Raw genomic sequence first — 12,356 nt, forward strand, 5'->3', positions numbered from 1 at the left:
ATGGGCAGGTATTACACCTCCTGCGATTGCAGGGGAAGGTGCCATGGGAAGGGGACGAGGTGGTGGGGGGAATGGAGGAGTGGACCAGGGTGTCACGGAGGGAACGATCCCTTCGGAATGCTGACAGAGGAAGGGAGGGAAAGATGAGTTTGGTAGTGCATCCTGTGCCTTGTCAGAAGGGCTGCAAGTTTCAAAGAAGATTAGAGTGCTAACAAGTTTGAAATAAGAAGCATCAGTTGGAATTTAAATGTTATTCTGTGCCACAACAGATGGGACAATAAAACATTAGTGTTAAGATACAAGTTGGATGCAGTTTACACCAGTATCACACAGAAAGCTGTCATACCCAGTAAAAGCATGTCCTATTCATAACTTTAAACGTGGACTGTATTCAGCATTGAATCTTCTGGAGCTGAATTTTCTTTTAAATGAACCACAAAGGGCATTAAACTGCTGCAATAAGATGGCTGCCGAGGATCAGGTGACTTTTGCAATTTCAGCCCAGACTCAAGCATCCAGGAAGTTCCTAATTGATTGACCACGAGTGGAATGACTTCCTTGAAATGGACACACTAATATGAAACCATTTGTGGAATTCACACTTCCTACTGTTTTTTGGGTCAGACCACACTCAATATCTATGGACTCCTAGACTCACTGTCCCTGAGCTCGAAACATAATAAAGAAAATAGTTAAATCATAAGTAGGTGTGAATGGCCACCTACATCCTCACTGTGTAGCAATAGCTTCGACCTTCAAATCATTGAGTGAACAATAGAAGCATTAGTCAAGCAGCCACCTAACTGAAACCCATCAAAAATAATGAATCTTATTACTCCAAACACCAGGAAGAAACTAAAAGCAAAATACTGCAGATGCTGGAAATCTGAAATAAAAACAAAAAATGCTGGAAATACTCAGCAGGTCTGGCAGCATCAGTGGAGAGAGAAGCAGAGTTAACGTTTCAAGTCAGTGACCTTTCATCAGAATCAGGGAGAAACTAGTCAGTCAGTCTGCAAACAACAGCTGGAGAGACAGCAACAAAAGCAGAACACCTATGCCTTAAAACTGGAGACTACAACATCCCAAGGTCTCCAAGACTGTTCCTTTTCGAATCCACCAGTGCAGAAAACTGACCTTCTAGTGCTAAGACTACAGGCCACTAACTTCGTGACCTGCTCAAAATCCACCTCTTCGAGAGAATCCTGCAACGACTTTGATCTATGACTCTGGCTATCGAATCCACCTAACTACACTTGAAGAGTGAAAACGCCTTCTTCACCGTCCCACAATGCATGCCTTTTGGCAAGGACGAGCCAAAATCACATGACTTACAAACTAGTCCTTTGTTTATAATTGGTAAAAGTGCACTTTCCTCTTTAACAGCTTTCTTTCTCGGGTGTGTGTGTTAGTGGTGAATGAATGACGCAGCATTAGACTTTCGGGATGAATGTGTGAATAAAAATAATCTTGTTTATTTAAGCCAACGAAAAGTGTGCTGCAGGTTATTGAAATTAGCACATGTTCCGGGGTTAAGAAACACACACATCTTCCTTGTCAAAAACACACTGATAACAGATAATAAAAGGGAAGGGAACTGGGGTTTCATTTCTCTCTCAATTCTCTGTCCGTAACAAAGCAAAAAAAAAAATTGGCTATTAATAGCAATTTAATCAAAGTGAAATAACCAACTTTAATGGTAATTAGTGGATAGTCAGAAGCTTTTTCCCTGGGTGGAAGAGTCAGTTACTAGGGGACATAGGTTTAAGGTGAGAGGGGCAAAGCATAGAGGGGATGTGCGAGGCAAGTTCTTTACACAGAGGGTGGTGAGTGCCTGGAACTTGTTGCCGGGGGAGGTGGTGGAAGCAGGTACCATAGAGACGTTTAAGAGGCATCTTGACAAAGACATGAATAGGATGGGAATAGAGGGATACGGACCCCGGAAGTGCAGAAGGTTTTAGTTTACACAGGCATCAAGATCGGCACAGGCTTGGAGGGCCGAATGGCCTGTTCCTGTGCTGTACTGTTCTTTGTTCTAACTTATTACTCTAACATCTTGATGGAATTGTGAAAGTTTTCTAAATTAAATTGTTTTACTATTTTTCTAGAATTACGATTAGAAATCTTCACATGAGAGTTTACAATGTTGCTAGGCATAGAACACTGATGTTAATAAAACACTTCAACAACCTGAAAGCAGAGTCATTAGGGCAGATTTATTTGTTTCCCACCACCATACTTGACAGGAATAGTGCACTTGTCCTCCTGTTAAATCCCAGGATCACCAGGAATTCCTGCCATGGCCCCAGGGCACCCTGCTCCTGGCAGGGCCTAGAATGGAGATCAGCAGCTTGAAGACCCTGCTTGAGCTTCAAAGTCTTTGGGAGGGATCTTAAAGTTTAGAGGAGGTCTACTTTAAAATTTTGGACATGCATCCAGGAGCCCCCTGATCGATCCTTGGGTCAGTTGAGGATCAGATCCTAATTCATCTACTCTGAGTCAATATTCAAAACAGAGAAATAAACTATGTTTTGGTTGTATTTGAATGAATTTTGTGATTATCAAGGTGTGAGATGTTAGTCTTGAAAAATTAACCATTTACCACTCAGTATCAGCATTAAACAATCCCTGACAAGATACAGAACAATTTCATACAGAATAAGGTTTTTGCTACTCTTTCCCAGTAACGGATTAGTGTCTCCTGCAGCACTAACCATTTCACTATTAGCTCATGCACCTGAGCAACTGGATTGACATTGTTCAAATTCATTCCCAGAGCACTTTTGGAAGTGGCAGCTATTCACAAATTAACCTGCTTCTAAATTGAACGAATAGAGTGATAACCCACGGCAGCAGCCAATTCCCATATCATTAGATTTTCCAATGTTCTCGCCTTATTTTCTGAAGACCAACTTGTGCTGGGTCAATTCCAGTGGATGCTGCACACTCTGATAAACATTCAGATAGCTGTTCTTCATGTAAGAGGGTCAGAAGGCTATCAACTGTGAAGGAAATCATGTTGAGCTGGCTTATTTTTCCCCTTCTCTAGGATATCAGCACTGTGGCCAAATGATCAACAAACTCAGCAGAGAATGAGGATTGAGCCTAGGAACTTCCTGATCTGTGTAACAGTGCAACACTAGATGATGTATTTACTCATTAAGATATTGGAAGAGTTACTTGTTATAGCTATTTTAAGATTGATATACGAGTGCACATATGAATGCAATCTTAGAACTCCTTATTGCAGAGTGCCCTTGAGGAAATCCCTGCTGAGTCATAAACAAGAAATTCTCAGTGGTTAAAATCAACGAGGCACTACATTTACTGATGATTAAACCAGAAGTAATTCTCAGTTAAGTGAGAATTTTTAAATGATATTTTTGACAGAAATAAAGTAATATAAATTCAGCTTTGATTAAATCTACTTCTCATGCACATGGTGGTAACTGTGGCATGATCAACACTTGAGAACGGGAATGAACTGGAAAAAGCAGAAAGAAAATCCATCTGACTGTGACTGTAAATCATGGCTTCTGTTCTGTCCTGGACACCATTCATCCTTCAGTTCCCAGCAACATCTCGTGGGGGCAGGTAAGGAAGATTTGACTTCCAGCTGAAACGGAAGCACTCGGTGGAGCAGCCATGTCCTCTGTCTGAAGCCACTGCCAGGAGATCAGACTATTTTCAGATTCAGGCCTCACTTGAATGGCACCTTTTTAATTCAGCTCTTTCCAGATATACAGATTTGCCATGTCTATAAATTATGAATTATTTTACTATTTAAAAAGTAATACTTACCAAAAGTCATGTTTTTGCTTTTGCATTGGAGACCCTGAAAGAACAAGAACATAATTAGGAATCTTTTCTGACTTGTGTGTATAAATGTGTGTTTGTATGTGCATGTGGATAAGTATGTGTGTGTAGATGTGTGCTTCTCTGTGTCTGTGTATACGTGGGTGGATATAAGTATTTGTGCCTATGCGTGTGCATGTACTCAACCTACCATTAAGGTTAGTAAAAGTATATAAGTAAAATGAAAGGTAAGTGAGGTTAGCAGTGTAGCACACTGGATAAGAACTCAAGCTGAGAACTCATCTCAGCAGCAAGTGAAATTGCTGGGAGGGCAATCTCCTGGAATCACCTTTAATTATCTTGATTTACTTTGTATTTACACAGAACTTTATCACATCTCTCAGGTCAGCACAAAGCACATCACACACCATGAATTATTTTGAGGATAAATGAGGTAAAAAGAGAAGTTCTGGCAATGGGCCTCAATTAAACCTTTAACTAATCTTCCTCTTTCAGATACTGATCAACTTGCTGCACACTTCCAGCCAGGCATTGGTTTACACTTGCACATCGTGGAGGAAGTGGTTGCACTCTTTTTTTTGCTTCAAAGCAAAAATAAATGCCAAAAATTGTATGCTACAAAATGAAAACTGCCTGGAAACAGCACAACACACAAGAAAAAAGTCAATACATATCAAAATTGTTTCTCTGTTGAATAGATAATATCTCTTTTCATCTGCAAGATCTAGGTTATACCACCAGAATATCTAGCTTATAAAGTAGGTTATCAGACATCAAATTCAAATGGTAAAAAGGGCTTCTGGCTTCATTGCAAGGGTTCTTTGGAAATGGGGACAAGGGAGAAAAAAAATAAGATCACTTCCCTCAATGCTTTACTACAAATATTAACACTTCTCTAATGTGGTCTTCTGTTTGTAAAAGAATAAGGAAAGCTATACAAACTATATGAATAATTTAGCAAGTTTTATTTACATATAGATTAGTAAATACCTCAAGCAGCTTTTATACAATTTCTTGGGTCTCAAGCATGCCTTTGGCCCACATTCATAGCCAAATCGTGCAGCCATAATTCATTTGAACTGCTTAAAGCAAAGCGCATGCACAGACTGACAATGGCAGTTTGGCCAGTGAGCATGTATTAACATCATGACATCAGCAGGAAGGGATATTGTGTTACCCAATTGTCCAAGGCTTGAGTCATGTTGTCACAAATCGGAATTGCGGTGTGGTGGAGTAATCGGAGCAGCCTGTTTGCTGATGCCAGATGACCTGGCAGCAACAAAGATAGTCTGGTGAGAAATGGATTTTCCTGCTCCCTGGTCTTCATCAATACAGGAAAGTTACCAAACAAATGCCAATGACTATCCAAGATCTGATCAGCAAGACCTTGTGCTCAAAAGGCACCATTGAAATTGAGAGCTATTTCAAGGCAAGAAATCCAATGAATTCAAATGTTATAAGAATGTACTAAAAAGGGGAGTTTGGGGTTGTCCTTAACCTCCAGGATGATCTTGCAAGATGATTAGACTGCACAGGGGGAGAAACAATGGGCTGAATTTTACAGAACCCCCCGACGTCAGGGGTCATGGGGGGGGGGGGGGGGGGGCGGAAAATGCCTCTGGCAGAAGCCCACCATGGGCTTCAACGCCGGGAAGGCTCGGCCCAATATTGCCAGCGGCGGCAAGGCCTCATGGCAGCCCACTGCCGCTCGGCGACAGGAGCCAAATTTAAATATATAAATTAATTTAAATAAAGGAATAAATTACTTCCTCGCTCCCACTGTCTGTCCCGGTGTGATATTGGGGCCGGTGGCCGGCACTGCTACGCCTTCGGATCCCCATCTGGGGATTCGAGGTGGAACACTGGTGGGGAGGGAGAAGCAGGTACGTTTCTCTATTCAGGGTGGGGGGGGAGGGGGGGGAAGCGGGGTCACAGACATCCCATTGGTATAGGGGATGATGGGAAGGGATAAAATGTAAAGCTGATGAAGTGGTGGGGGGGGCGGAAGGTCAGGTAATTAAATCTATGATTATTGGGGGGTTGGGAGTGGGGCAAGATCAATTTATTTAATTTTTTAAAAATCAATCTCCCTTTAAATATTTAAATTGAAATGTAGGGCTTGAAACCCTTTAAAAATGGAGTCAGCATCTGCACAAAAGCAGCTGACACCATTGCCGGGGTTGGACAGCCCGCCCCCTCCATGTCATCGGCATGGGCGGTCTATTCCAGCCATTTAAATAAGCCACCGTGCCGAATATCGCAGCAGCTCCGCGACGTGCAGTCCGCATAGGCGGACCGCCATTGTTTTCATCCACTGCCAATTACAGAGGCGGAAGTATAAATTCCAGCCCAATATCGCTTGAGATGTGTAGTGTAATCTGGTTGTGTAATTTGAGTACGTGAAGGTGAGTACTGTACCAGGGCAACAGCATGAGTACAAGACCATATGGGATTTGGTGGGGATGAGATCAAAAGTAAAAGCAAGGCAGGAGTTGAGCAGGTTGATGGACTTGGTGATATCATGTTGGCTGAAGGACAACCTTCCAAACCCATGACCTCTATCATCTAGAAGGACAAGGGCAGCAGAAGAATGGGAACACCACCACCTGCAAGTTCCCCTCCAAGCCACACACCATCCTGACTTGGAACTATATCGCTGTTCCTTCACTGTCACTGGGTCAAAATCCTGAAACTCCCTTCCTAACTACACCATGGGTGTCCCTCCACACATGAACTGCAGCAGTTTGAGAAGGTGGCGCCTCAACACCACCTTCTCAAGGGCAATAAATACTGGCCTAGCCAGTGATGCCCACATCCCATGAAAGAATTAAAAAAGAGGGAGTTACAGAGAGTGCTAGTGAAGGAACTGGGATAGTTCTACCCATGGTCAGATAGGAAAGGAAGAATGGGTTGCAGTTGGGCAAGGAGATGTGAATAGTAAGGGAAATAAGAAAATGATCAGAGAAGGTCTTGTCAATTATCAAGATCTCAGAAATGATGAGGCTTTAAATGATGGTGAGTCAAGGAAGAAGCCATAGATATAGTTGGGTGAGTTGATCTGCAGGGCAAGGAAGAGTGTGGTAAGGCATGCAGAGAACTCCAAGGATCATGGGGTAGGAGAGAACTTAGGTATAGTTTTAGATGTCAAAGAACATGAGTCACTTAGTGAAAAGGCTTAATGAGGGAAAACATTTCAGCAAGGGAATTACTGGGGGACTTGGCAGAGTACAGACAGTGAGTTTAAAGGAGAGGAGGTACCAGGTGAGGTGCTTAGCCAAAGAGAAAATACAGGAGAATTAGGGTACAGGCCGAGATGAGGACTGGAGATGACAGCCACTCCACCATTAAGGTGATTTGGGCAGAGAACTTCTAGCCTATTCTTATATTTTATTTTTATCTTTGCGTACCAGGTACAATTCTATGCTATTAGGTACATAACTAATAAAAATGTGGACTCTACACTATAAAGTATTATTGATTTAAGTGTATGAGTGAATAAGCAAATAATTTAAGGGCACTACAAGTTCACTCAAGTTATGTTTCCTTTCATAATCATGAATAAATATCAACAGACATGCAAAGTCAATTTCATTGCAGTGTTTTTTTCTTTAGACCATTAATATTTAAGTACTCTATGCAGTAATGCACATTGTTTTTAGTAATATCTAAGCATGAAATGTTGCTGTTCTCAAGCTCAGCATTCACTGACCTTGACCACCCTCGAGAGGCCAGTTTTCTTCTTGTGACAATTCTGCCAGCTCCTTGAGGCCAGACTCTTTGCATTGACATCCCTGCTCACCAGTTCCCATTTCCTTTGGAGAGGTGGCCTTGAGGGCCTCCTGGCCCCCTGCAGAGACATTTGGCTTCTCTCCTCCTGTCCAGCTCCACCACTAAGGTCTCCAGTGCTGCAGTATGAACCCTCTCTTTTCCCTAGTGCTCCATTTGTGCAGCTCCTACATGCAGCCAGTGTCAGATCAGGCAGCCAGCAACAGCTCCTTCCACTGAGTGAAGTTCTTTTTTTTTTATAAAGAGGGACAGGCTGCCTTTAAGAGGAACAGGCTGGCTGCACCATGTGAGATCAGTGCACGCTACTCAGCCCCCTGCTGGGTGTTCAGGCAGCCAACAGTAGGAACCCCACTCAGACCAACGCTATAATCAGGTAAATGAGGAGGCAGCACCAAATTTACATGCTGCCATCCTCAACGGTACCGGAGGCGGGCTGGTTGCAAACCGCAAGCCCCATGCCCGAAAACAGGCCATAACCAATTTTTAGCCCATAATGTCATAAAGGGAAAGAAATGTGCCTATTTTAAAATAAGTGGTCAGATGTTATCAAAGATGAGGTGCATGACTTCACAGTACATAAACTTTGCATATAAACAGGAGACCGCAAACACCAAGTGAACAGGTGAAAGTGCCTAGCGAAAGCTCAGTGCGCCAAAGAAACATTTGTATTAAAAATAATGCACCATTTTTTTATTGCATATTAAAACACCTTGAAATAAGTTTGAGAATAGAATTAAAGATCTGGCTTAGGGTGTATGTATCTTATTGTACATCCATTTAGTCGAGAAACTGTTAATGGCAATATTTTCCACCCCTCCAAATTATGTACTGTAAAATGGGTTATTTTGTATTGGATTTGTGTTTTCATATCTGCTCATTGAACACAAAGATGTAATCTGCAGGCATATTTGATAATCTTACCAACAGAAAGAAAGACTTGCATTCATAGAGCACGTTTCACAACCCAGGAATGTCCCAATGCACTCTACAGCCAATGCAATACTTTTGAAGTATGGTCACTGTTGCAATGTAGGAAACACAGCTGTCAATTCGCGCACAGCAAGTTCCCACAAGCAGCAATGTGATATTGACCAGATAATCTGTTATTGTGATGTTGGCTGAGGGATAAATATTGGCCAGGACTCCAGGGATAACTCCCTTGCTCTTCTTCGAGCTAGTACCATGGAATCTTTTACACCCACCTTAGAGAGCAGATGGAGCCTTGGTTTAATGACTTATCTGAAAGACAGCACAAAGGCACACATCCATCTATATTTTCTTAAACATCTTTCATCTACTCCTACATCCTGTACGAACAACTTGATTTCCTTCCTTTGTTAACTTTTGGTGTCAGCTTTTCCCATTATAAATTTCTCTGCCCACATTTATAATGGGTTTTGTCTACGTAAACTCCTCATTCCAGTCACCAGCTTTCCACAGAATGTTTCTGAAATCGTTTTTCATCTGCCTTTTATTTTCAATAACTAAAATTTGTAACATCTAAAATAAGGGTTTAAATAGCATTTAATAAAAAATGACATTTTACAGTAATATGATTACATTTATCCATTGAATTGTCTTTTCTTTCTACTAATGCCCTCATTAAAGTTTTGTGCTGAAGATTTCAGTCTCTCCCAACAGCCTGGATTTAATATTTTTGCTTACAATTGTGACTCTGTGAGCTAAACCAATTGTGCAGTCTTAGCATTTTCATTGTATCTAATTTCTTTGTATAAATCAGCTGTGCCGATGAAATATTTGTCTTTAGATTCTAGCACTTTCTGGTCAGTACTACTTTTGTGAATAATTAGGAAACATGAGAATAATTTTAAGATTTTCATTGGGATAAAAATTTATAGAAGGTTTTTTGAAAAAATGGACATGAGAGAGAGAGAAAAATAGTTTTCATTTTTCATATTTGTTGAAACTGTTGTGTGCAATAAACTTTAGAAAATGTATTAAGCTGAAGGACAACGTGAAAGACTGGGATTAGAGCAAGAAGGCAAAAGAGAGACAGAGACTGGGGTAAGAGTGGAAGGAAGAGACGGAAGTGAGGAGAGAGAAAAAATGTTTCTCTTCATTGAAATATTAGTTTAACTTCCAAAAATGTGAATTTCTGAATATAATTGTGTCTTTTGTGTTCCCATTGACAATCTTCAATTGGAAAAAGAGAGCAGACAGAGAAGAGAGCAGACAGAGAAGAGAGCAGAAAAAAGCAAAAAGAGGTAAGGGGAAGCAGAAAAGAGAAAAAAAGAGGCAGAAGCAGAAGATGAGACAGTAACAGAAACAAGAGAATAACCATAATCTCCAACTTAGCATGTACAACCATGAGAGATCAACTAGCAATATATTGCATTTACTATTAATGTTTCACTATCCTGATTTATCATCATTGTTCTTTGTTTGTGTGTCACAGAACAAAGAAAATTACAGCACAGGAACAGGCCCTTCGGCCCTCCAAGCCTGCGCCGATCCAGATCCTCTATCTAAACCTGTCGCCTATTTTCTAAGGGTCTGCATCTCTTTGCTTCCTGCCCATTCATGTATCTGTCTAGATACATCTTAAAAGACGCTATCGTGTTCACATCTACCACCTCCGCTGGCAACGCGTTCCAGGCACCCACCACCCTCTGCGTAAAGAACTTTCCATGCATATCCGCCCTAAACTTTTCCCCTCTCACACTTGCAGCTCTACAATTATACCACTAGATGGAGCTTCGTAGGTTCCAGAAACTGCAGATCTTCACACCTGTTTCTGGTGCATTACTAATGCATTCAGATGGAAATTCATTTTGTCCTAATTTTCAATGGGCCAGGCCATTGGTCATCTACAAGTTGTGTTTATGTTTACAGCTTTTTTTTCTACTTTTCATTATCTGAGCAAAATCCCCCACTATCAACATACTGGGGGTTACCATTTATTGAAAACTTAACTAGACCGGCCACAGAAGCAGGTCAGAGGCTGGGAATTCTGCGGCGAGTAGCCCACCTCCTGAATCCCAAAGCCCGTCCACCATCTACAAGGCACAAGTCAGGAGTGTGATGGAATACTCTCCACTTGCATGGATGAGTGTGGCTCCAACAACACTCAAGAATCTCAACACAATCCAGGACAAAGCAGCCCGCTTGATTGTCACCCCATCTACCACCTTAAACATTCACTCCCTCCACCATCGACGAACAGTGGCAGCAATGTGTAACATCTACAAGATGCACTGCAGCAACTCACCACATCTCCTTCGACAGCACCTTCCAAACCCACAACTTCTTCCAACTAGAAGAGCAAGGACAGCAGACGTATGGGAACACCACCACCTGCAAGTTCCCCTCCAAGCCACACATCATTCTGACTTGGAAGTATATCGCTGTTCCTTCACTGTCGCTGGATCAAAATCCTGGAACTCCCTTCCTAGCAGCACTGTGGGTGTACCTACACCAGATGGACAGCAGCAGTTCAAAAAGGCAGCTCGCTACCACCTTCTCAATGGCAATTAGGGATGGGCAATAAATGCTGGTCTTGCCATGAAACAAATAAAAAAAGCAAAAAACTTTAATAGTGGCAAAATATTTATCACTTTTTCATTCTCCCATAGCAAATGATTCTAATCTTCTATCTCTATAATTACCATGAATCAGAAATATATGAAACTGAATTATGTGGCAGCTGCTGCGAAAATAACATTGAACCAAAAAGATGTCTTAGAACCAAGTGAATTACTCTTTTATCTTTGGGAATTGGGTTCAGCCTAAACCTGGGAATACTTGTAAGTGTTCCATTCAGCAACACTAGCGTCTCTCACCTTGATCAGGACCAAAAATTCACAAAATAGTTAAAATCTTGAAGATTTTTTGGGGAGTGCAACAGATTAAGATTTAAAAGCATTGAAACAAGATGAAACGTTATAAGAGTACAATGAACTTTTTTTTTAAAAGAACAGAGCATGAATTCAAAATTACCATTTTATATTTTTGTCATAATAGAAGATCGTTTAAAAGGCTAAACTCTACCTGAGAACACCTGAGTCCACATTTAGTGATGTTTTCAACAGCTCGACAGCAAGAAATGAGTAAACCCAACGTAAACAGGAGGCAGCAGCTTTTCCTGCGCATTTTGTCTTTGCAAATTAAATATTTATCATGAAAGGCACAAACTCGTCCAAACCTTTTTTTTTTCCCCCTCAAGCAGAGACGCTACAACCTGCAAAGAGTTTGCTGACTATCAACCTACAACAGTTTCTTTTAACACTGACTGGCCGCCTCCGTCTGCAGCTGAAAACCAACCCCAACTCCTCGCCCCGCCTCTAGAAATTCCTGGAGCCGAAGCCCTAGAGCTGCGGGAAAAAAACCCAACCCTTCGAATTAATGGGGCACAACTTCTTGGAAAAAGTTTTAACAGCGTATTCCACCGAAAGGTGACATTTTCTACATGTTTCTAAAATGAATATACTACCATGAAAGTTGTGCTCTAATCTACAGCCTGTTAGTTACATTAATCATTTAAGGGGAAGCTCTTAGCAATAAACAATTCTCAAGAATTCAGACTGAATTTTCAGCAGTTCCAGTTGCCCATATTAGCTCTCAATTGGAATGGAGTACTTCCAAATGTCAATAGTTTTATTACTTTTCACTTGTCATAGTTTACAGTAAGAATTGAAGTCTTGCGCCGCATTATAGATAATGTGTGCGACAGATCCGGGAAAAACTGTCGATGGAAACGTTTACCTCAGATTAAGTTATAACTGCAAAATATTTAA

General features: G+C 41.3%; 1 protein-coding gene across 4 annotated transcripts in view; it reads right to left on the reverse strand.

Moving 5' to 3' along the window:
- Positions 1–11,870, reverse strand: part of LOC137384998 (interleukin-17 receptor E-like protein) — a 49,386-nt gene extending 37,516 nt beyond the window's left edge. Inside the window, exons 1-2 of one of the 4 annotated variants that reach the window (XM_068059729.1) lie at positions 11,611–11,870; positions 3,802–3,835 (exon numbers count right to left, since the gene is read on the reverse strand). In XM_068059729.1, coding sequence (XP_067915830.1) covers positions 3,802–3,835; positions 11,611–11,712 — 136 coding nt within the window. In that variant the 5' untranslated portion in view covers positions 11,713–11,870. Of the gene's footprint in view, positions 1–3,801; positions 3,836–4,144; positions 4,172–4,806; positions 4,907–10,831; positions 10,886–11,610 lie in introns of those variants that run through there. The other 3 variants (XM_068059731.1, XM_068059730.1, XM_068059732.1) reach the window with 3 other exon arrangements.
- Positions 11,871–12,356: the final 486 nt, after the last annotated feature.

This window comes from Heterodontus francisci, chromosome 27, assembly GCF_036365525.1.
Source record: "Heterodontus francisci isolate sHetFra1 chromosome 27, sHetFra1.hap1, whole genome shotgun sequence".
Taxonomy (NCBI): Eukaryota; Metazoa; Chordata; class Chondrichthyes; order Heterodontiformes; family Heterodontidae; genus Heterodontus; species Heterodontus francisci.